The sequence below is a fragment of the Pyrus communis genome, chromosome 2 (genome assembly GCF_041283825.1).
Source record: "Pyrus communis isolate YQ-2024b chromosome 2, ASM4128382v1, whole genome shotgun sequence".
In the NCBI taxonomy this organism is placed as follows: domain Eukaryota; kingdom Viridiplantae; phylum Streptophyta; class Magnoliopsida; order Rosales; family Rosaceae; genus Pyrus; species Pyrus communis.
This window is the reverse complement of record NC_142566.1, coordinates 24,881,940-24,904,903: the sequence shown is the minus strand read 5'-3', so window position 1 is coordinate 24,904,903 and position 22,964 is coordinate 24,881,940. Positions and strand designations below refer to the sequence as shown.

Sequence of the window (22,964 nt, the reverse complement as noted above, 5' to 3'; positions counted from 1 at the left end):
ATGAATAAAGGTACAATAGAGTGGAATAAAACACACCTTACAATTACACATCTCTCTCTTCTTCTCTCTATGCCGCACCCTCTCTCTCTATATGACATTCATAATTGTTCAGTAAATTATGCTTACAACAACTTCTACTATTAAGAGAATCTTCCTTGTTAATTTTCTATTTTGCCCTTATTTTTAATATACATTATTGACAAAACAAGGACAAAATAATTTGTACTTTTGACAAAATGACAAGTAAAGCTTAAACCTTATTTGCAATGGACCACTTCAAGATATTTTGGGTGCTCCTCATTGGGAAGGGATTTTTCAATTTGATCGGTAAATAAGGTGGTATATTATGTGTCATTATATAAATAAAAAAATATTTGTATGAAAAAGTTAATAACTGAAAAAATATAATTTCTCATCAATTATATAAAAACACATAATTTAATACTCGTGTTCTTTACAATAAAAAGTTTCTCTCTACCGAGTACCTAAGTATTTTCTATTTAAAGAATCATTCTTTAGGAGAAGGCTTACTTCTCTCTCTCTCCCGCCCTGTCCTCTCTCTCACTCCCACTCTCCCTTCTCTCTGTAACGCAGAGGCTAAACCGCCTCCGACCAATCGAGCCTCCAAACCCACCACCATCGCAATCGGCTCCTCAAACACAACACAGCCGTGACTTCGGTGTTCGCAAACTCGGACCCAAAACCCGAGAACCACGAACTCAGTCGCGCTCGAACTTTCCGACGAGTTTTCCGTCGTTTTTCCGGCTAATGTAAGCTTTTAATCGCCTCGAATCGTTGCATTTCATTGAGTAGTTTAAATTTCCTATTTGGTTGGTTGAAAATGGCGAGTTTTGACACAGATCAATGGAGAAGTGCACTGCAGAACTCCGGCGAGTTGCAGAGAGAAAACGCTGATTTTTCGACCAAGCGTCGTCGATTTGGAATATTTTGAAGCCACCATTCGACGCACCAGCATCCCTAGGCTCAGTGTCGAATAACCTGTGGGTTCGAAATTCCGAAATTCAGACCGAGAGTTCTCCGGCCAACTTCGAGATTTTCCAGCCACTTTTTGGCCAAACCAAGGTGATATATATCCCACCCTCAAATTGGGCTACGTTGTGAATTTCGTGAATTTTGGATGCGTTTTTGTAACTCACCGTGTTCTGGAAATTTTTTCCGCCCAAAATTTTAACATACTAGGTCGATCCTCCTAAATTCTGTTAGCAAAGGATATAGTATCATTTGAACTTGAGTTATGGCGGACTCCATTGAAACTATAAGGTTGGTTTTTTTAAGTCAGTAAGAGCAACTCCAGCGTTGGAGCCCTCTCCCCAGGTAATGCACTATTCAATCCACCTAATGAACATTAACTGCCCTTAATAAACAGTAAATAACCTTGGCAATAGAATTTGCATCTCCACCGTTACACTTCAATTGCCTTGGCAATAGGTAATAAAATATTAGTATTTTTTTTATTTATAAAATAATACAAAATAATTTTAATTGTAATATCGGATAAGATTTTTAATCGTTCTCGTTGCGCCACATGTCATTATCCGAAGTATTATTAAATAATACAAAATATTTTTATTTGTAATTTCGGATAAGATTTTTAATCGTTGCAGAATGAGAAAATATGAAATTGTTGTATAAGGTAAATGATAATGAGAATGTATTTATAGAAAAATAAAAACAATTTTTTTTACATTTTTTTCCAGATTTTTCAGAATTTTTTCTGAATTTTTTTGAATTTTTACAATTTTTTTTAAATTTTTATTCAATTAATTAATCTCTGCCGTTGGATATAAAAAAAATTTGAATTCCAACACTCCAGATTGTGCCACGTGTCACAACGGTAACTTTTCTTAATTTTAAAACTATTTTTTTCATTTATTTTTTTTATTTATAAAGAATATTAATATCCATCGTTGATCTCAGATCGAACGGTGGATATTAAATCTGATTTTTTTTTTTTACCGTTGAGATCGAACGGTTCAAATTAAGTAACCGTTGAGATCTAACGGACCGTGGGAAGCCACGTGGCTTCCCAACGGTAACTGACGAACTTTTTTTTTCTTCTGATTTTTGTGTCGGCGACGCGCCCCCACGCGCGAGTGGGGTGCACGCGCCTGACACAAAAAAAATTTAATATTCCCTGATGCCAGGCTGACGTCAGCCTGACGTCACATAACCCTCAGGCTCTCGGGCTGGCAATTCGCCACGGGTCCCGAGCTCGGGCCTCCACCTTCGGTCGGGCTAGCCCACGTTGGAGCCCTCCCACCGGCCCTCGGACCCTTGTTTTCTCCACTGTCCCCCGAGGCAAACCCAACGCTGGGCTTGCTCTAACTGTAAGATCACTTCTTGTTTTCTTTCTTTTTCTTTATTTATCAGAAAAATGACATATTTATATTAAGTTGAAAGAAGAATATTGTTAAATGAGAGGGGAGGGGAGGGTTACTGTTATTCATATGTTTGGCATATGATCTTATTCATGGAGGGGTTTGCCCAGGGTTCGGACTGAGGACTCCATCACTGTTGCCAAGAGTTTGGACTGGGGACTCCATCACTGCTTCAGTACTTGTCTCTCTGTTGTTGTATCTAACTATTAGTTTGCCATGCACATACATATTTTGACAACGGCTACACTTACCATTTATTTATAATGAGTTTTAACGAAAAACTCATGGTACTGTTTATTTTACGAAAAATTATATTTTTACACTAAAAAGTCAATCTTACTATTCACTTTCCCCTTTATTTTGTTCTTATTATTGAAACTCAAAGTTTTCAAGCAATTTTCATTAGTTTTTCTTTATTTATAACATCTCTCTAATAGAAGTAGGATCTGCTAACGCGGATCTCATCTCTTGTAGAGAGATGAGATGGTACAATTAGATGATAAGAATAACATTTTTATTGGCAAACTAATCATTGATTTTATGAAAATGCTATTTTTATCATCTATTTGTTCTATTATTTTTAATAAGATCAACTTCAATAGTAGGCTAAAAGCCAAATTACCCCTCAAAATTTCCCCCCAAACCCACTCCAACTTAAGGGGAAATTTTGAGCTAAATGCTAAATGCTAAACCAATGCCAAATTCCCCCCCGAAATTTAGCCCAGAAATCAGGGTGGACTCTACCTAATATTTATCGGAATTTAAATTTTTTTAGATTAAAATGTTCATAAAATTAATTTACGATAGTCTACATATTTATTTTTTTTTTAAAAAATTTAATTTAACAAAAAAAATAGCCTAAGTTCATTCTTTAATAATCTCTGGCTAAAATTTTAGAGTAGAACGGTTGGAGTAGAAAAGCTGTTTTTGAGCTAAAAGCTAAATTTTTTGGGCTAAAAAATTTGACTTTTAACCCAACTCTAAAGAGATAGTACAAATAGATAATAAGTGTAGTAGTACTCTTGATTTTATTTTGTGGTAACTTGTAGAACTTTAACAAGCTAGCTATTGTGTGGTACTTGTAGAACTTTAGCAAGGTAGCTCGCTCCTAAGACTCGTTACCACAAGATATAGAGGTATCATACGAACTTCAGTTATGGCGGACTCCATCGTAACCCTAAGGTTAGGTTGTTTAATTCTGTAACTTTTAAGATCATTTGTTGTTTTCTTTTTTTTTTCTTTAATTATACATAATTATTATAAGTTGAAAGAAAAATATCTTAAACAATTACTTATCCATTCCAGATCCAAAATAAGGAGAGATTTTTCAATGTGACGGATACACGAAGTGATACATTACGTGTCATTATGTAAATTGTGTATTAAAAAGTTATTAACTTAAAAAATAAAATTTTTCACCATTTACATAAAAAGATGTTATATACCATCTGTATTTCCGTAACAATAAAAAATTTCTCCCAAATAAGGTCTAATCCTACCCTACTAGAGCTCATCTATCAAAAAAACTCCTAACAACAACGAAAAACTCTAAACAATTATTTTTCTTTCTTTTTCTTTAATTATACATAATTATTATAAGTTTACTTGAATGACTCATAATCCTACTTTTACTTGGAAAATAATTCAGCTAGCTTGCGAGCATGTTTTGAAGGGATTATTCAGTGTGATTGGAATTTTGGATGGTACATTATTTGTCATTATAGAAAGTTAAGAATTAGAACAATAAAATTTATCATCACCTATATAAATATATGTTGTGTACCACTTGTGTTTCGATCATAATATAAAAAAAATCCACGTTTTGGGGCAGTATGGGGTCTAGGCAAATCTGAGTGCTCTTTCTAAAATATACAAATTATATATAAACGTATCGGGATGGGTTATGTTTCATTTGGTTGAGTTTTTTGGCCAACATAGGAAATCAAACCGAAAGTACGATTCAGATCGGGTTTTTTTTATTTATAAAATCTGAAAATTGTTTAAAAAAAAACTGATAACGCAAGTTTTTGTTTTTTGGTAGAATGATATATTTTACATTAAGAGGAAAAAAATTCGATTAAGACATACAATAAGCAACCTAATTTGGTATTGAATTTATCATATACAATATACGAACCTAAGATCTTTGATTTACAAATGAAGAATAATACTATCAGACCGTAATACTGAGTGATTGAAACCCTAAGTCATGTATTTAAAACCCGTTTCTCAATTCATCAAAACCCAATCCCCTGATAAAAGCAGCACCAAGTCTCTCAATAATATTTTCAGACCTCTTAACTCAAATTCAATAAGTCCCTGTATTCAAAAAATACAATAATTCGAACTCAAATTCTGAGAAAACCAATGCATAGATGATCGAAAAGCACAGCATAAAACTCCAATTCATAAAAATGAATTGATGTCCTCTTCCACGGTCCTTTATACTATAAAGCGGCGGAACTGGAGAATGATTCGGCAGTGGCGTTGGTAGAAGGGCGCGAGAAGGAGAGAAGAAAGAAGAGGAAAAAAAAGAAAGAAAGAAAGTAGGAAGATGGGGCTGTTGAGAGAAATAAAATAATAAAGCAGAGGCAGAGAAGATGTTTTCTTCTGGGAGAAAGGAGAGAAAATGATAGGAAATTAAAAATTATTAAGGTAAAATGACGGAAGTTGAAATAATATAATTTGAAAACGGAATTTGTTTTATTAACTTAAAAGAATAATGAAATTTCAAAAACGGAATTTGTTATTTTTAATTCTCAATCAAAGAAATTTGAAAAATGACATTTATTTACATGAAATTTGAACTTAAGAATTAGAGGTCTCAAATTTCAAGTTTTTGCTTCATATGGAAATTTTAATTTTTTATGATTATGAATCCAAACAAAAGAATTGATGTATATCAATTATAAATTCTAACTTTTGTAAAAATTTGAAGCTTATTTTCTTTATCCAAACATAAAGTTAGGGTTTGTAGTTAATAAGGCTTGATTATGAATCCAAACAAGAAAATTGATGTATATCAATTTATAAATTCTAGTTTTTGTAAAAATTTGACGTTTATTTTTTTCATCCAAACATAAAGTTAGGGTTTGTAGTTAATAAGGCTTTTTTAATATACTAGTATTAGTGGTTGCGCGTTACTGCAGGATTTAAAAGCGTACAAAACACGTACAAAGTTTTATACATATGCACAACCAAATTAGGTAACGGTGGGTCTTCCAATCCTATTTACAATTGAATTTACACATGTACAGTGATTAGTAACTCAAAACATTGTCGTTCATCACTTCATAGCATTTTTTGTTTTGTTTGTTTTTTTTTATTTTTTATTTTTTTTTATCATTGTTACAATTTGAAAAAATAGTTGTTAATGTTAATGAATAACAATTTCTGCAGTTGTTAATGTAAATGAATAACTTTCGAAAATAACCATTGATAAAAATATGTTCTAATTTCAGGGCTTAACAATGTAATATTGGAATTTGCATTTGATTCAAATAAGTAAAATTGATAAAGCAAAAGGTAACAAAATCTATATCCATTTAATTATTCACCCAAAAATACATTTGAACGAATAATATTTATAAGGATCCAAACAGCCATTAAACTAAACAATTAAAAATAAAAAAAGCATTCATAGAAGATATATATAACGCATTCATAGAAGCTATCAAACCTGCCGAAATACCAAACTATCCATTAAAATGATTGAAAACTTAAAAATTAGATGAATTAAGAAAAAATCTTTATTGTAGGTCGAGTATCGGCTTCACCGTTGATGCTCGGCATTGGTTCTACTCAATTATAGACTTCATTAAAGGATTGAAGTAGCTGCACATTGACTCCATCCAAAGATAAAAAAATGTCAACACCACACTACAAAATTTGAAGTTGAATTAAATCTCTAGATTGATTGACAATCCACACAGATTTCGAATGAACAAAACCCAATTTCGAATGAAATTATAAAATTTGAAACAATCCACACAGAATGGAGTTCAGGGTCAAATGTAACTGAAAATTTAACAAAAACCCAAATTCGAATAAGAAATTCTAAAATTCGAAATAATCTGCAAATCTAAAACCAAAAGCAATAAACAGAGCTAAAAACAGTAAAAACAGAGAAACACATGTATGCTGGGAAATCAAAAGAGAAGGAAATAGTGGGGCATTTTTTTCAGTCCACTGTCCGTGAACAGGGCCCGAGTTTGGGTTTGAAGTTAGGGTTTCAACACATGTGGATTTGGAAATTGGGCTTAATATTGGTCCGGGAAAATAAAAATAAAAATAATATTTATGTGTAAATTTATGTGGTTTGGTTTGGTTCGGTTTTTTTTTCTTTTGTTTTTAATGTTTAAATTTACGTGGTTTTTGTTCTAAAACTAGAAGTTTCAAGAGCCTATCTCTCGAGAACTCTAATTTTTAAATTCTTATAAATTAATCGAGGCGTTAGCTAGTTGACTAGCGCCTAGACGGTGCTAAGTGAAGATTTTTAGAACACTATTTATATATGCTGTATATTTCTTTTTTATAGGGGAAAAATATTGGGATAGTATGTTTATTGTGTCTTGTACAGTGATCTAGGTCATAGCAGTAATACTTTAGAGGAGGGGATAGCTAACACGGAAGATGGAGGACACAGAAGCATAACCACTGCAAAATCGCCGAAAATTGGGCGACAACGTCATCAATCAAAAATATTCTTTCCAACCTGGGATATTATCTTTGTTGTATCATCAGCATTTTCTCTCTTTGTTGATCCCTTGATCTGCTATATTCGGTTCGTTGGCGAGAAAGACACTTGCTTCTTGTGGGACCTACAGTTGATGTGGACATTTTTGGCTTTACGATCAATCGGGGATCTTTTTTATTATATGGACATCGTTGTTTTTATGAAGAGATTTCACACCGAACTTAGTGCCAAGTCTTCTACATGGGCCTCCGCAAACACTAATGACGATGGTCTTGTTACAACAGTTCGTAATTTCATCCACAAGAAACCAGTAAGGTTCTTAGCCATTCTAGGTCGCATTTGGGTTGCTCTTCCCTTTCTACAGGTAAGACCTAAAAAGAAGGTGATCTCTTGCAAGTAATTAAATTTCACAGTTAAATGCATGCGTGCGTGCATGATACTTTGATTTTATTTGAGAAAAATTAATATCCGGCCTCTAGTTACTAATGTTTTTTGAGTCGGACCTTATTAGTTTTAGTTTTTGAACGAAATATCTAGCATTAATGAATTAATAAAATTTAAATGTCAGTTACATAGTTTGCCTGAGTTTTGGGCCCAAAATTGACACGCCAAATGAAAGTTGAGTTAATCCAAGTCCAAAACATTCGCTTTAGGAATTTGACAGCAACAAATAATTTATTAACCCTTAAATTACTAATTCTCCAATCATTTTTCTTTGTCAAAAGTCGCTTCCTCCATCTAACTTTTTATTGAACAAAATATATTACCTGCATTAAAGAGAAGGGGTGGGCTTAGCCTCCATTTAACTTTATTGAATATAAAATAACGTAATTCTTGTCCCACACCAATGCAACATCCTATTATAAACAATACTGCTATATTTTTTAGGATCAAGGCCCCTTGACTTTTTCTCATGTTATTACTTGAATGTTAATTATATTATTTACAAGTCATTATATGTCAATTTTAAAAATAAAAAACTTATTAATCATTTTCAAATATATCTTTTTAGTATTTTTCATATATTTCTTTTTATAATTTGTATCCTTTCTTTATTTGTACACTTTTTCTTTTTAGTTTTAATTTGGGCCCATGATTTTGAATTTTAATACGAACCCTTTTATTTTTTTTTTGTGAATGTACTTCTGCTTATTATATGTATTTATTTTATGTTTTAAAATATATCAATAATTATTTCTTAAACTATATTAATAATTATGTGGATACATTATTTTTGTGCTAAAACTATGTGAAAACAATATTACTCTATTATTGATTTTTAAGTATTTGTTACATTGTAAAGTATTATTTGAATTTGTTTAAATTTCATAATTTGTGGAAAATTGAATGTATAAATGCATGAGTGAAATTTCTTAAATGATGTTGCAGACCTTAACCAAACTATTTAAATAAATAAGGCTTCATTGTTATAATTAGGTTGATTAGGGATTGGAACCAAAATGATCATATTTATTACGTTCATTTCTCTTTTATTTTATTAAAACGACTTATTTTTACAATAAAAGGAAGGGTAGTTAGGTAAAGCCACACAATGGATAACACGTACATTCCTATTAAGTTTGTCATTTTGCTACCTATTTATGGTTGTAAGGTAGCGTTTGCCTTGTAGGTCTAGGATGAGACTTTAAAACTTTGACACACATTAGATGGATTATTTAGTAAAGGATTTTTAGCCAAAATAATCTTTGAGATTTGCATAACTCCTTATTTTGATCCTTGAGATTTAAAATCAATAGAAATGGTCTTTCAGTTTGTCTATTATTAATTATTTTAATCCTTTAGTGACAAATTATGTTAAATAAAGATCAAAATGATAAAAATACTCTCAATTTAACAAACAATGGGTCAAAATGATTTGACATAAATTGAGAGTACTTTTGTCATTTTACTTTATTTAATGGAGATTTTTTAGGAAATGACAAAAATAATTGATGGTGGACAAACTCAGAGACCACTTTTATTGATTTTAAATCTCAGGAACAAAAGTGAGAAGTTATGCAAATCTTAGGAGTCGTTTTGGCTAAAAAGCTGTAAGTAAATTAATGATTTATTAACATTGGTTAGCTAATAGACCACTATAACTGTTTGTTCGAATGTCTCCAGGCACTGTTGCTCATTGGAAGGTATACATCCTTGGATAATTCTAAGCTTATTTCACTAATTCCATTCCAGTATATACTGAGGGCTTATAACCATTACAAATGGCTTGATCGGCGTGCTAACATAGAGACTGTACCAAGAAGATTCCTTAAAGCTATATTAGACTTCCTTCCGTTCATCATTGCTTCTCATGTAAGTTCAAATCTTCATTATTTCGGATATTTGGGGTGAAAAATCTAAATTTTGTTGAAATCTTATTGTTGAGATATACAAGTGTAAATATGATGAACTTTTTCAAACTAGCATGGTTACCACCAACATATTTACTAATATTGTTCTTCACTTAACCACATACCACTAGGTGCGGGGTTTTCCACTAAAAGCGTTTGTGCTAGTAGCATTGAACCTTTCTCATATAAACTGTAAATTATCTTTTTAAATCTTCAATGTGAGACTCTATTCTCCAATAATAGATATAGCAATGCCCAACCATTAACCGGTTAGTAACCAACAACATCATCTCATAATCAACATCCAAAGAAGGAAAACTTTCACAATAACAATGCAAATAGTGAAATGATGTCCGATTTGGATAACTTTTGCAAGCTTGATCTTTGAATTGACCTAAATTATGAGCCAGCTAAATAATGAGATGACGTTGTGTAGCGGGCTTAAATATATGGTTAGTATCATATTAACATATTAACTGGTTAGTGCCCAAATAATAGGTACAATTAACTTCTCATATGGTTTTGAATAAACAAACAATACTGAATAGGAGTAAGAGCATGTTTACTTCTTCTTTAGCCATCTTGTTTGAGGGGTGTGGTGCTTTCATTTCATTATCTTTTATCTTTTTTCAATACTTTTCAGAAACATTGATTATTAACTATATCGTCGTGTTTGTCCTTCAGCTATACGGATCCTTGTGGTACTTTTTTGCTGTGGAACGAAAGATAAAATGTTGGCAGGACTATATCTGTAAACATGGACAAATATGTAATGATTACATCCATAGTTTCCATTGCGGTCGTACTAGTCAGACATACAATGGGCGGATCGATATCCCACTTTTAAAACTATCATGCTCTGTAGCACTTCCAAATAATAGGACATCGTTCCATCACGATTATGGTATATATTTGTCTGCTCTCCAATCTAATATGTCAACGTCAAGATATCTTCCAAGAAAGATGTTGCAGTGTTTTTGGTGGGGCTTGCGAAATCTTAGGTTTGTATTTGTATGACTTTTCATGTTTGATCACCTAGAAATATTTATGTTGTATTCTCATAATTTGTCTCCTTGCAGTTAAATCCTATAAAAAATTTATGCCAGTTTTCTAAAAGAACGTAATCAATAATTAATATATTGCCCCCCATTTCATTTTTTTGCAGTTCTTTTGGTTCAAACCTTGAGACCAGTTTCGACACGGCCCAAATCGTCTTTTCTGATGTGGTCTCTATAAGTGGCGTGATACTATTTTTAGTATATCTCAATTCGAGGGTGCAGGTTAGTGCCGTGATCAGTAGTCTTTTAAGCAAAATTTTTGTCATTAATTAAGCTTAAAGCTCCTCCATGCAATTTCTTTTTGTGTATTAATGCACGTACGTATGCTTTTGGATTTATTGAACTCGTCATGAAATCGCTTTATCAAGTTACTAAACATGCAGTGGTACCAAAAAGCAGCCGAGCGGCGGATATTGAGAAACAAGAAGGAAAAGACATATCCAGTCTTAATAGAACAAACGCTTATCGTGCCCCGTCACTGCGTGAATTCACTAAAGAAAGTATGTAACTAGAAAATTTTGAATTTAATAGTCAATAAAGATAATATACGTCATGCGTAATAAATTTTATCTAATTGAACATTGGTATGCAGGTTCCAATTATTGGAAGTATAGATAAAAAAGGGTTGCAGGCAATATCTGAGCGTCTAAAACCCGTGATTTATAATGAGGACGTGTATATTATTAGGGAAGGTGAACCGTTGCGGAAGATGTTGTTCATTTGGCGAGGCACTACTTTGACCTACACCACTACTAAAGGTGCAACAAATGTATGCAAATGCCTTGAGAAAAATGATTTCTATGGAGAACAACTTGTAATTTGGGCATTGAAATCTGCCTCATTTTCTGAGTTGCCTATCTGCACTACAACCCTTGTGTCCCAATCAAAAGTTGAAGCATTTTCAATCACGGCAAACGACTTGAAGTCTGTAGTCGCTAAGTTTTGGTTGCACTTTAGAAGGGATCTTCTTCACTCTCAGGTGGAGTGTTTTGCAGCTTCTTCCATACAAGTAGCATGGCGCCGCTACCACGCAAAAAAGCTAAGAGATCAACTGGCTGGGAAAAGTGGAGTATTTTGCAGCTTCTTCCTTCCATACATGTAGTCTGGCGTCGCCACCACTCAAAAGAGCCAAGATCAACTGGCTGGGACTAATATGTATTTTGAGTTGGTATCACTTTTGTTTTGTGTGTGCGTTTTGAGTTGGTATTGCATGCTTTGGTTCCTATTTATATTGCTTTAATCTCTTTTGGCTTTGGTTTCCCTTCAATTTCGTGGTGTGTCTTGCGTTTTGGTTTTTGTGGTATGAAAAGTGTGTAATCGTTGACGTTCATGAGAACGATATTATGTATGAATTAAAAGCTCAAATTTTGGATAATCTTCTTCAAATTGAACATGGAGTGGTGGAACTGGTGTTTATGTTCATTAATATTTGTAGCATAATGTGAATACTGGTGCTGGTATTAATGTTGTAAGAAATAAATCAAACTAGTATATGCCCACGCACAGTGTGTATGTGTGAGAGAAATTACATTACTGCTTTAACTTTTTTGCTGATAGAAAATTAAATGATCTTTTCATCCTCTTTTGATTGACAAAGATGATTATGTTAATATATAGTTTAGATTCTTATGTTGTAGCATAAGGGTTTATGGTTTATATAGCTACAATAACTCTGCTGTTTTTACAACGACTATGAAGAGCGCCAACATGCAAGCTATAGCTAGGGCCGGGTGCACAAACGGCTGGAATTCATAAAGATATTCAAGATCACATAAGAAGTTTCGGTTTCTCCATATTTGTCTCATACCCAAATACCCATTTATAAATCCTCCCCAAACGACTGTGTACCTGGGTGAAATGATTTTGACAGGTAGGAAAATGTCATCCCTAATGTCAACAGTTACCCTTGCACTCTAGTTTCCAAAGTTGTATCAAAAGTCGAAGGATAATGCTATTCACATGCTGATTTTTACTCCTCAACACACCCTTCTTAATTTTCAACTGTCGAATCAATAAACTGTAAAAGATCAATTGTAAAAAAATTAATAAGGGTGTGTGAGAGGTAAGAAAAAAGTGTGAATAGTACTATACATGTTGAAATAGGGATGATTTGAAATCAAGCACAATCCCATGCACGGTTACTCTAAGAATTGCATGATAATTGTTTTTGAGTGCCAGTAAACAAATGAAAAGAAGCTCATGCCTATCCACCATGGTGTCAATTCGATCCCTAATTAGTCTCTTTTCTTCAAACAACTAACTATTAAACTCACTTTAAAAAAAAAAAAAAAAAAAAAAAAAAAAAAAAAAAAAAAAAAAAAAAAAAAACCATTGCACCTAAGTGTCGTGTATTACTTTTGGGCTGAAAAAAAACAGCATATTATTGTTATTATCATAAAAGGCTGGAGCCCAATACGCTAAAACCCTAGCCCCACCTAAACCCTTCAGTTTTGCTTTCTCATCTTTCCTTCATCAGAGTCTCTGTTTCTGAAAAACCTGAAGAATTAGAAATGGTCAGAAGCATCAAGAACCCTAAGAAAGCCAAAAGAAAGGCCAAGGTCAGCTCCAAATTCCACTACCTTCTCCGCTTATTATTTATTTTTTTCGTAAATTTAGGGTTTTATCTTTTTCCCAATTGATTTGATTGAATTGACTTGAATTTTTGTTTAGGGCTCAAAGAAAGGAGATGCGTCTTCTTCCTCTTCGGGACCGTCGATACCGGCGAAGGTATGGCAACCGGGAGTGGACAAGCTGGAGGAGGGTGAAGAGCTCCGGTGTGACCCTTCAGCTTACAATTCTCTCCATGCCTTCCATATCGGTTGGCCATGTTTAAGGTAGCTCTGAATTTATGAATTCTTCTTTTTGGTTTGCATAGAAAGTGTAGGAATAGCATAAAGTTTGAATTTTGGGTTGTGGGTTTGAATTATTGGAGCATGATTAGCTGAACTTAGTACTTAATTGAACTAATCTTAACTGTAGCTTGTGTTAATAATTACAATTTCTTCTTTTCGGAAATGCTCGCATTGTACTCGTAAGTCGTAATATTGAATTATGTTTTGAAGTTCCAGTTTTATACTTAATTTGCGGGTAATGGTTATAGTTAATAATTAAAGTTTCAATCTTTCCAAGAGAGTTACAGGTTTCCAGTTCACCGCTAAAAGTGAATTTCTTTTTACAGCTTCGATATTGTGCGAGAGACATTGGGGTTGGTTCGGACAGAGTTCCCCCATACCGTGTATTTCGTTGCAGGGACTCAGGTGAGCTTTATCTTTTTGTTTGTGTGACTGATTTATTTATCTAGTTTCTTTTACCAATTCAATATTGATGGTGAAAACATAAACCTGTGGTTCTGCAGGCAGAAAAAGCTGCTTGGAATACTTAAAGTATCTAATATTTCTGGGAAAAAGCGCGAACTAGTGCCAGCCAAAGCCACAGATGATGACTCTAATATGGATAGTATCTAATGTTTCGCATACTGGGTGATGACTCTATTATGTGTTTTACTGCTCGATATATTTCCTACTCATGATCATTTTTCAGAGGCTGTCAATACTGGGTGATCTGCGGTTGTTGAGGGTTGTTTGGCTTGCGACGAACTCAAATACAATAGTATTAGGAATTATTGGTTTAAATCTCTATATGAATTGGTTGTTTGTAGAACTAGATCATAAAAGCTTGTTTTAGCCCTACCCATAGTTTAATTGGTATTTTGGATGTGCATGTAAAACCAAACTGAATAATTTCTTACTAATGGTATTACTATTTGATTTGATTAGATTTTGTAATATTGGAATTTGTGTTTTTTTTTTAAATATTTAACTTATTGGGCACAATAATAAAAGTTGTGTTAATATGGATGGGAAAGTAAATCTGACAACTTGTCAGAACGGAGGCACAAAAGCCCTTTATTTGTGCTGACATCATTGAGCACCAAAAACAGTATTGTGCCTTCTAATCAATGGTAACGTCCATATAGAAACATGGTTGCTGCATTGTTACCATTGACCTATGAGCACATATGTTGGTGCCCTTTGGCATTAAAGGTCACATATAATTGTTGTGTGCAGTGCCCAGTTTTGTTGTAGTGGGGACTGCTAAGATGCGTTTGTTCCTGCGCTTTGCTTCTTCTCTCTCTCCCTTGCTCTATCTTTTTGCACCGACAACCCAGACGCGGAATGATGTCGACGCCACCCACTCCTCTTCGCCGAGGTGATAGAACACTTCTTGGGTGGTGAATCAATTAGAAAAGAGAAAATTTATTTGATTATCGTGATCGGCTGAGGGCTGGGGTCGACGGCGGCGGCCCGAAGGCTAGGTTTGAAGACTGAGTTCGAAGATGGCGGCCTAAAGGCGAAGGTCGACCACGGCTGCACGAAGGCAACGAAGATGGATTTATGGCGCCGTCAATTGGATTTGTGGATTTGTGGTTGTGACGCTGTCGTCGTTCCAATTTGTGGCACAATACAATTTCTGGGCTTACATTTCAGAGCCTCAAATGGCGATGGGCAAAAGGATTCCATACAATTTTTTCCCCAATTTTTTTTGGTGGATTTGTGAGAAATCTATTATTATGTTTTAATTCTGAAAAATTGTTTGGTTTTGGTTTGAATTGGGTGTTGGTAGAGAAAAGTGGATTTGGTTAATTTCAATTTTCCTTCTGTAATTTGAGATTTGATTGTAGGTTAGTTAGTTTATGATGTCGTAGTATTGAATTTTGTTGTTGTGATTGTTCAAATACTGTTTTATTTTCACCGATTTTCATTATTATGCTTCTTAATCCCCGCGGCAAACACTTTACTAAAACAATTCAATTTAGTTTATTTTAAGCTAGTTTAGTTTAATCTTTGAAGCTAATTCAGTTTAAAATAATCCGGTGCAACAAATGTACCTTAAATATTTTCCAAGCACGATTATGAGTCATTCAAGTCGAAGTCGGACTATGAATCATTACTTCCCGACTTTGGATATGTTTGTTGTTTAGACTTCAGAGTTCTTTTTAGTTATATAAGCTATATTAGAGTAGGATTAGCCCGTATCGGAATGGAATGGATAATTATTTTTATAGAAAACTAGATTTTAATCTCTAAATAAGATGAAGTTTAGAAAAATGTTTTATACAAGATTAAAAATTGATTTTAGTCCCTAGACGCTACTTAATGCCAGCATCTCAATGTTTCTTTTTTTATTTATAATTTTATGAATTTAAATTTTATGAAAATATTATAAATTTTAATTCTCATTATGATAGGTATCTTATATAAGAAAATATTTTCATAGAGATTTTTGGGTACATTTATGTTTTTGCATATTTTCTTATCTGCCACTAATTCATAACAATATATTTAAGTACGAATATTTTGGTACAATGGGTTAGTATAATATGTTTAGGTATGAACATTTCGGTACACTAGTTTAGAATAATATATTTAGGTATTGATATTTCGGTATACTAGTTTAGTATAATATATTTAGGTACCGACATTTCGGTACACTAGTTTAGTATCATATAGTTAGGTACCAAATTTTGGTACACTTATGTTTTTACATATTTTCTTATCTGTCACTAATTCACTATAATATATTTAGGTACGGGCATTTCGGTACACTAATTTAGTAAAATATATTATTGTCACATCCCGGCCAGGGACGAATCACTTCTCGAGCCCACTCCACCACCATAGCACGATATTGTCCGCTTTGGGCTCCCAGCACACCCTCATAGTTTTGTTTCTAGGAACTCACACGAGAACTTCCCAGTGGGTCACCCATCATGGGAGTGCTCTCGCGCGCTACTCGCTTAACTTCAGAGTTCTCATGAAACCCGAAGCCAGTGAGCTCCCAAAAGGCCTTGTGTTAGGTAGGGATATGAATATACATATAAGGATCACTCCCCTGGGCGATGTGGGATCTTACAATCCACCCCCCTTAGGGGCCCGACGTCCTCATCGGCACACCACGACCAGGGTTAGGCTCTGATACCAATTGTTATATCTCGGCCCGGGACGGATCACTTCCCGAGCCCGCTCCACCACCGTAGCATGATATTGTCCACTTTGGGCTTACCATTCCCTCATGGTTTTGTTTTTAGGAACTGACGAGCAACTTCCCAGTGGGTCACCCATCATGGGATTGCTCTAGCCCCCCTCTCGCTTAACTTCGGAGTTCCTATGGAACCCAAAGCTACTGAGCTCCAAAAAGGCCTCGTGCTAGGTAGGGATGAGAATATACATTTAAGGATCACTCCCCTGGGCGATGTGGGATTTTACAATTATACTATGGACGTTTAGGTACACTAATTGGATAAAGTTAAATAAAATTGTATAATAATAAATTTAAAATTTAATGTAATAACATTAAATAAGTTATCTATTAAACATAAAAACAAAAATATAATATGAATTTGAATTAAGTACACACTAAAGGTCTAAAATCAATAATCAATCTAAAACCAGGTTTTTATTAAATTTTAATCTTCTTGAAGATTAAAATTCAAAACCCCCTTATTTTTATGGCATGTGAAATGAAAAAAATTACAACCAAATTGGAGTTAGGAGATGAATTAGTCAACAACAAAAATTATCCATTCCAATCATTCTCAAAAATAAAGTGTGTTTCCAATCATTCTCAAATTGGAGTTAAGGGACGTAGGGATAGATTCTGGTCCGTCCCAGGCGACGGTTTGGTGTTGACATAGGGTCTGAAGTGTGTTTCCTCTGGCTATTTAGCACAGGGATGGGGAGCCGGCATGGGGCCCGGAGTATATTTTCCTCTAACTGTCTGCTCAGAGACGGGGGAGTCAGCATGGGGCCTGGGGGTTATCAGACACTCACTAGTGATTATTATATATACAAGTTATGATTTGAGACATTGCACGACATGCTATGTTTCGGAAAAACCTATGTTTATCATAATATATGTGTTTTCATAAAACCTGTAGGTTAGTATGTTGATAACTGTTTTAGTATATATATCAACTCGGTCCACTCATGTTTGTTTTGCGCCCCCTTCAGGACTTAGAATCGAGGCATACAATTCCAGCTTCAAGGCATTTCCGCATCAGCATCTTCGAGTCCTCTCGGCGTAAGACCCATTCTTTTATTCATTCAATTTTATATTATTTCCTTTAGTATTCTAGTTAGTTGTATGCTCTGAGCACGTTCTTTTAGTGCTTATTCTTCATAATTAAATTTATAAGTCTTATTTATTCCTTTTTCTTAGCATTTGCATTCAATAAATGGCTTTCGTCACCATCGGGTGTCAGCCAGCATGTGCATATCCTAGTATTCAGGGAATATCGGGATCGGGGCGTGTCATTATAAACAATGACTTTTAGTTCATAATCTTGTATGTCCAAAATAGAGGGAGTTCAAGGTCCTTTTAACCACTTTCTTGATCACAGTTTACTTTTAATGAAACCAGGTTTATTAACTTAACCAAATCTGAGTACATATGGATCTCTTAAGTAGAAAACATTTAATAATGACTTGAATGTACGCTGAAAAGTATATTAAGCGACATATCTACTAATACAAGTACGAACAAAGAGACTCGGACAAGATTTCACCTTGTCGGGTAAGGTTGAACTTCTTGTAGCCACTTCTCTTTAAGTTTACATATGGATCAAATTAGTCCGGTCTAATTTAATACAAGAGAGCGCCAAACACCCGCCTCTGTATTAATAGTCCTATCCAGTATTATATCTGATGTACCAAACGAGGTCTCAATGTTACAATGTCAATGCAATTAATTTAAAAAAGAGGAAGTTTCATTACAAACTACTACCTACTACCTTTGATGTAACAATCCAGCATAATAACATTTTAAAATAATCACGGACAAAATATAAAATTGTTACTTGGGGCGGTCTTTATTTTAAGGAAGAACGTGTCTTATTCATTTGTTTTGTTATACTTGGAACTTTTTTTTTATTTGACCAGCGATCGGCTCACTAATGTTTGTGAGTTTGTATTCTATTATTCAACGTGAACATGGACTCTCTCTTGTTATATTAGTCACGAAGCAGTTTCCTACCTATTTACCTTTAAGTGTGAATGTGATTGAAAGAGAAGAACTTTTGCGCCAGTTTCATTTCAAAAATGATCTATCTATTAGTTTGGTCGGTGGCGTTGTTATATGAGTTGAGGGTTGACTAGCAAAATTTATCTTCAAGAAACTAGCAAACTTTTACGTGATCATTTAAAAGCTGGTTGAAAGGAAGGCTTAAGTGTGTACTATCTTTTAGACTTTTACATGTACATACCGAGTATCAAATATATAGAGTTACAAATAAATTTTTTTGGTTTGTATACTTTAACAATAATTCGTGTTTAACTAAAAAAAATAATCCTATTCAAACATACAAAATCGACTCATTTGCCAACGCACTTTGTAAGAGGTGTTAGGATTAATTATGAACGCCAGCGTTGAAGCTAGTCCAACTTAATCCTTGAAGCTAGTGCAATCCGAGATAATCTGGTGCAAAGGGACCCGTTTAAAGCTCATCAGCTGAAACTACAAGTAATTGTTAAAGCTTTGAAATGGCTCGAGATAGCCATGGATGTCGATGAGGTACTTGTTCTGTCCGCCTCTCTCTCTATCTCTCTGGTAGCTTATCTTGGTTTCTCCGTCTCTTTCGCTCTAATCAAATCTCTGGTGTAATTTGCAAAGTTGTGGTTTTGAGCAAGCCCGTCAACTCATAGAAGTAGGCGGGTGATGAAAAATACACTGCTAAGATGAGATACGCCGGAAAGTTCGTCGTCATTGGAAACCATTTTTGTCGGCCTCGTGAGGAAATCATGTCTACTTCACTAGTGATGTTCGCTATCTCATCAAACTGAACATTTTTTTACACATTTTTGACATAGTTTTTTAATCCTCTGTTCCTTACGGTTTCCATTTTCTTATACATTTTTTACCAACGACTACAGCCAAATAAATACGGGTAAAATCCGATGAGATGCATAACGTAAATAAACCCAACGGACGAAGATATTGAAAGGGTATCAACAAAAACACCTGGTTCTGCTAAATCATTAAGCCAAAATTGCAGAGGTTACTCCATACAACTAAACCAAACCACCCAAAAAGGGGTAGGAAAACGAAAACCGAAAACAACTGTCACTTCAAATATGTAATTGCTTCGGTACATAAGCCATCCCACTATTGGAATATGATCTGATATATATCTACTTTCCGCTGCACGAAAGAAACTTATAAACTTCGAGTTTCAAGGAACATTAGAGATCAGAGGGAAGGGTCATCCGTACGTTTGAAGGCATCAGAATATTATAACCATCAGCCGCAGTTCAAACGAGCATGCCAGGAATCTGAGTATGCCAATGAAGTTCTTTCAAGTCTTTCTGTCCCTGTTTACCATAACTTACCACGAGTTAAATGACTGAAGAACTGGGGGGATCTTGGAGTAGAACAGTCGGTCCGAAATGTTTACCTGATGAACAAACAGAAGCTGCGGAGGTAAATATTTGGGAGCATTCACTTCCTCTTTTGTCTTAGCTTTGAATTCTGCCTCTTCCTCCCTGTCATTTTCTAAAGATAGATCCCATATTCTGGTAACAAAAGCCAAATGACAAATATATTGAGTTCATACATAAACACCAGGAAAGTTAAAAATGTTTGTGTCAGGCACGCCATTTATCACTTCAATCTGATCTCTGTATATTACTTACGTCAGCTGATTGTCAGAAGACGTCACGGCCAAAGTGGAGGCTTCGTGTGGACTCCACTCGATGGATGTGATAGGGTGTTTATGGTATTCAAAATGCGCCACCGCAGAATCTCCTTCCTACATTCAGATAGAGGAAAGAGGACTATATCATTTTAGAATTATCAACTTAAATGAATCACTCAAAAGTCAAAACAATTTCATTGAACCCAATTTAACACTAGTGGGAATTCCAACAAGACGTACCTTCAGCAATCTAAGATCGCGAATGGAAAAGGTGCCATCGTCACTTCCAGATGCCAGCATACAACTAGTCAGCCTAATAAAATAAAAAATAAAAAAAATAAAAAAATAAAAAACAATGCAATACCAAGGTCGTCATTTCATACGTGGAATAAAATGTATTGAAACAAATAACAAGTAAGAAACAGCGAAGGTTAAATAAACACCTATTCCAAGACATAACATTCACATCTGCATTATGCGCCTTAAAAGAAGTTGCTGGTGCCTTCCCTATGCGGATATCCCATATTGCTATATTCCCATCAACAGAACAAGAAGCAAATACATCAGGTTCTGTAGGAATCCACTGCAAAGATAAAAGTGAAAAAGAATACTGTTAGACGATTGGAAAACTACTCTACTGAGATCATGAGACTGAACATATGCTTTATATCAACAGATCAAACTTTAGCTTCCCATCTTAGTTACATACTTGTAGATCCTCCACGCTTGCAATATGTCCAATATATGGAGTAGTATTAACAGTCCATGTTGAACCAGATGTAGGTTCCCATAAATGTATACAATTCTTGCAGTCCCCTTTTAAAATCAGACATAAACGAATCATTGGTTTCAAATCAAGAAAGCAATATACAATATACCATTAAATAGACTTGATAAAGAAAAAAAAAATTAAAGTAAGTTATACCATTAAATATGATAAAGAAAAAAAATATATTTAAAGTTAATAATAGTACCAGATAGAAACCGTCCAGGTACAAGCGGACTCCAGTCTAGAGCAAACCCTTCATCTTTATGCCCAAACTTAACCAATGGAGCCTGGTTAAAAACGGAAGAAGCTCCCTGGCTAGCTTCAGTCTCCGACTCCGCTAATGCATTCAAATGGGAACTGAAGTCCCAAACCTGCAAGAGTAGCAGGATTAAGTCAAGTACAAAGTATATATAAATGGTCATTATTCAAGCGTCAGTATGATATATATACTCATATTCTTGACATAAAGTCTGACCTGCACATGACCGGTGTCTGCCCAAGATGCACATATATGTGGATTTTGTGTCATGGCGCGTATACGATTCACACATCCTTCATGAGCTACCTTGCGCAACTGTACATGGAAAGAAGAAAAATGGAAGGGCACAGAGATGAGATAAAAATTAAGAAAGATGAAGGTGAGCTGAATCAAGTGTGGGCTATTAAAAAAATATTGCCTGTGCACTGGATCCACCGGACTCGCTATCGTCGTCACTATCACTGTCCTCACTATCCATATTAGAGTCATCATCTCCGGCATTGGCTGGCACTAGTTCCCGCTTTTACCCGGAAATGTTAGATACTTTAAATATTCCAATAGAGTTCCAAGCAGCTTTCTCTGCCTGCAGAACAACAAGTTTATGTTTTCACCATCAATATTGAATTGGTAAAAGAAATTAGATGAATAAATCAGTTAGACAAACAAAAAGATAAAGCTCACCTGAGTCCCAGCAACGAAATACACGGTATGGGGGAACTCAGTCCGAACCAACCCCAATGTATCCCGCACAATATCAAAGCTGTAAAAAGAAATTCACTTTTAGCAGTGAACTGGAAACCTCTCTTGTTAAAGATTGAAAATTTAACTCTGAAGACATAGCAAATTTCGCAAATAAACTTTACCCACAAATTAAGTATAAAACTGGAACTTCAAAACATAATTCAACATGACTAGTAAAAGCGAGCTTTTCCGAAAAGTAGAAGTTATAATTATTAACACAAGCTATAGGTTTACTATTAGTTCAATTAAGTTATACTCAGTTCAGCTAATCATGCATTCATGCTCCAATAATTCAAACACACAATCCAAAATTCAAACTTTATGCTTTTCCTGCACTTTCTATGCAAACCAAAAAGAAGAATTCATAAATTCAGAGCTACCTTAAACAAGGCCAACCGATGTGGAAGGCATGGAGAGAATTGTAAGCCGAAGGGTCACACTGGAGCTCTTCGTCCTCCTCCAGCTTGTCCACTCCCGGTTGCCATACCTTCGCCGGCATCGACGGTCCCGAAGAGGAAGAAGACTCATCTCCTTTCTTTGAGCCCTAAACAAAAATCCAAGTCAATTCAATCAAATCAACTGGGGAAAAGATAAATCCCTAGATTTACTAAAATAATAAATAATAAACGGAGAAGGTAGTGGAATTTGGAGCTGACCTTGGCCTTTCTTTTGGCTTTCTTAGGGTTCTTGATGTTTCTGACCATTTCTGATTCTTCAGGATTTCCTGAAACAGAGACTCTGATGAAAGAAAGAGAAGAGAAGGGAAAACTGAAGAGGGTTTTGGTGGGGCAGGGTTTTTAGCTTGTTGGGCTCCAGCCTTTTATGATAATAATAATAATATGCTATTTTTTTAGCCCAAAAATAATACATGACTTTATTCCAATGTTCTTTTTTTTTTTTTTTTTGACAAACAATAGAGTTAATGTGTTAAATAATTAGTTACTAGGGGAGAAAATCGGTGGAGATCAAACATGAGCTTGTTTTCATTTGTTTACTAGCATTC

At 34.6% G+C, this 22,964-nt stretch overlaps 2 protein-coding genes and 1 pseudogene across 9 annotated transcripts; 2 read left to right on the top strand and 1 right to left on the bottom strand.

Moving 5' to 3' along the window:
* The first annotated feature begins 506 nt into the window (after nt 1–506).
* On the top strand, nt 507–11,901 carry LOC137746726 (cyclic nucleotide-gated ion channel 1-like). 7 transcript variants are annotated; one of them, XM_088688788.1, is made up of 11 exons: nt 507–770; nt 861–1,083; nt 1,201–1,281; nt 3,485–3,581; nt 5,549–5,605; nt 6,979–7,459; nt 9,220–9,408; nt 10,131–10,447; nt 10,612–10,726; nt 10,888–11,004; nt 11,097–11,901. In XM_088688788.1, exons 5-11 carry the CDS (start codon nt 5,589–5,591, stop codon nt 11,604–11,606), a joined length of 1,746 nt encoding a protein of 581 aa, XP_088544914.1. In that variant the 5' UTR covers nt 507–770; nt 861–1,083; nt 1,201–1,281; nt 3,485–3,581; nt 5,549–5,588; the 3' UTR covers nt 11,607–11,901. The 7 variants fall into 7 exon arrangements, with proteins under 7 accessions (XP_088544914.1, XP_088544929.1, XP_088544925.1 ...); XM_088688803.1 differs by having other exon boundaries at nt 5,549–5,611; nt 6,987–7,459; XM_088688799.1 differs by having other exon boundaries at nt 5,549–5,611.
* Nucleotides 11,902–12,928: 1,027 nt separating this feature from the next.
* LOC137746611 (protein HEAT STRESS TOLERANT DWD 1) lies at nt 12,929–15,268 on the top strand. The gene is made up of 4 exons (XM_068486620.2): nt 12,929–13,062; nt 13,175–13,338; nt 13,683–13,761; nt 13,860–15,268. The coding sequence occupies exons 1-4, from the start codon at nt 13,015–13,017 to the stop codon at nt 13,884–13,886; spliced, it is 318 nt and encodes a 105-aa protein (XP_068342721.2). The 5' UTR covers nt 12,929–13,014; the 3' UTR covers nt 13,887–15,268.
* Nucleotides 15,269–19,504: 4,236 nt separating this feature from the next.
* LOC137748906 (protein HEAT STRESS TOLERANT DWD 1-like) lies at nt 19,505–22,771 on the bottom strand (annotated as a pseudogene). The gene is made up of 12 exons (XR_015958285.1): nt 22,618–22,771; nt 22,342–22,505; nt 21,902–21,980; nt 21,639–21,803; nt 21,437–21,535; nt 21,167–21,332; nt 20,902–21,008; nt 20,636–20,775; nt 20,433–20,505; nt 20,191–20,306; nt 19,953–20,070; nt 19,505–19,869 (listed from the first exon to the last, which is right to left on the bottom strand). The product of XR_015958285.1 is annotated as a protein HEAT STRESS TOLERANT DWD 1-like (transcript).
* Between the last annotated feature and the right edge of the window lie 193 nt (nt 22,772–22,964).

Excerpts from the sequence above, each read along its gene's own strand:
- LOC137746611 (XM_068486620.2), top strand. The coding sequence starts at position 13,015 with ATGGTCAGAAGCATCAAGAACCCTAAGAAAGCCAAAAGAAAGGCCAAG. Across the intron at positions 13,339-13,682 it reads ATCGGTTGGCCATGTTTAAG|CTTCGATATTGTGCGAGAGA; the intron begins GTAGCTCTGAAT and ends TTCTTTTTACAG. Across the intron at positions 13,762-13,859 it reads ATTTCGTTGCAGGGACTCAG|GCAGAAAAAGCTGCTTGGAA; the intron begins GTGAGCTTTATC and ends GTGGTTCTGCAG.
- LOC137746726 (XM_068486728.2), top strand. The coding sequence starts at position 3,556 with ATGGCGGACTCCATCGTAACCCTAAG. Across the intron at positions 7,460-9,219 it reads TTGCTCTTCCCTTTCTACAG|GCACTGTTGCTCATTGGAAG; the intron begins GTAAGACCTAAA and ends GAATGTCTCCAG. Across the intron at positions 10,448-10,611 it reads TGGGGCTTGCGAAATCTTAG|TTCTTTTGGTTCAAACCTTG; the intron begins GTTTGTATTTGT and ends ATTTTTTTGCAG.